Genomic DNA, 760 nt, shown 5'->3' with positions numbered 1-760 from the left:
ATATATATATATAAAGCATAGTGCACCACAATAAAAACCCCAAGCCGTGTTTGTAAGGAGTTTTTCTGTTAAATGAGTTGAACTCTGACCTCTGAACACAAACTCGGTGCCGCCCATGACGCGTGTGGAGCGCAGGCCGCGACTGTAGCGTCCGCGGGCGAACAGGCTGAAGGTGGGGTGTCTGCAGGCCGGGTCAGAGTAGTGATAGTAGTGACCCTCCCAGGTGTGGTTATCCTCGTGGAAGATGAAGTGTCGCGTGAGGAACAGAACCGTGGGCCGGACCTCGCAGCGGCGGGAAGCCCACTGGCCCCTCAGAGTCACCGTCAGCTCGGGCCGCGGCGGGAGAACCGGCGGATCAAACTCGTCTGAGCTCGAGACGATGCGGCAGACCACGCAGCTGAGATCCTGATTCTGAGGACACACGTGACATCACACTCTTTTCAGTTGCTTTAAAGGTGACATATCATGAAAATCTGACTTTTCCAGGTTGTAAGTGCTATAATCAGGTCCCCGGTGCATCTACCAACCAAGGAAACGTTAAAAAGATTAACCCAGTAACTTTGTTTTGGGAAGCCTTTTTCTGCAAGCGTCTGAGAAAACCAGCGCGTCTGATTTCGCTCCCTTGGTGACGTGGCAAAGGGATCTCATTATAATATTACCGCCCCTTAATCTGTAAGTTTACACCCACGGCGCCGTTATTGTGTTTTCGCAAGCGACAACGGTGTACCAGCTCTAATGCCATGGAGAAAGTTTGAGCAAA

The 760-nt window shown here is 51.4% G+C and overlaps 1 protein-coding gene across 1 annotated transcript in view; it reads right to left on the bottom strand.

The window, feature by feature from the left end:
- The window catches only part of LOC107750218 (protein APCDD1-like), a 17,475-nt gene that overhangs the window by 2,369 nt on the left and 14,346 nt on the right, over positions 1-760 (bottom strand). Inside the window, exon 4 of the mRNA XM_016565501.1 lies at positions 46-411. Within this exon, the coding sequence (XP_016420987.1) occupies positions 46-411 (366 nt within the window). The remainder of the gene's footprint in view (positions 1-45; positions 412-760) is intronic.

The sequence above is a fragment of the Sinocyclocheilus rhinocerous genome, unplaced genomic scaffold, assembly GCF_001515625.1.
Source record: "Sinocyclocheilus rhinocerous isolate Xijiao unplaced genomic scaffold, SAMN03320098_v1.1 scaffold242, whole genome shotgun sequence".
Taxonomy (NCBI): Eukaryota; Metazoa; Chordata; class Actinopteri; order Cypriniformes; family Cyprinidae; genus Sinocyclocheilus; species Sinocyclocheilus rhinocerous.
Note: the sequence above shows the minus strand (reverse complement) of the source record. Positions and strands in the feature narration are given on the sequence as shown.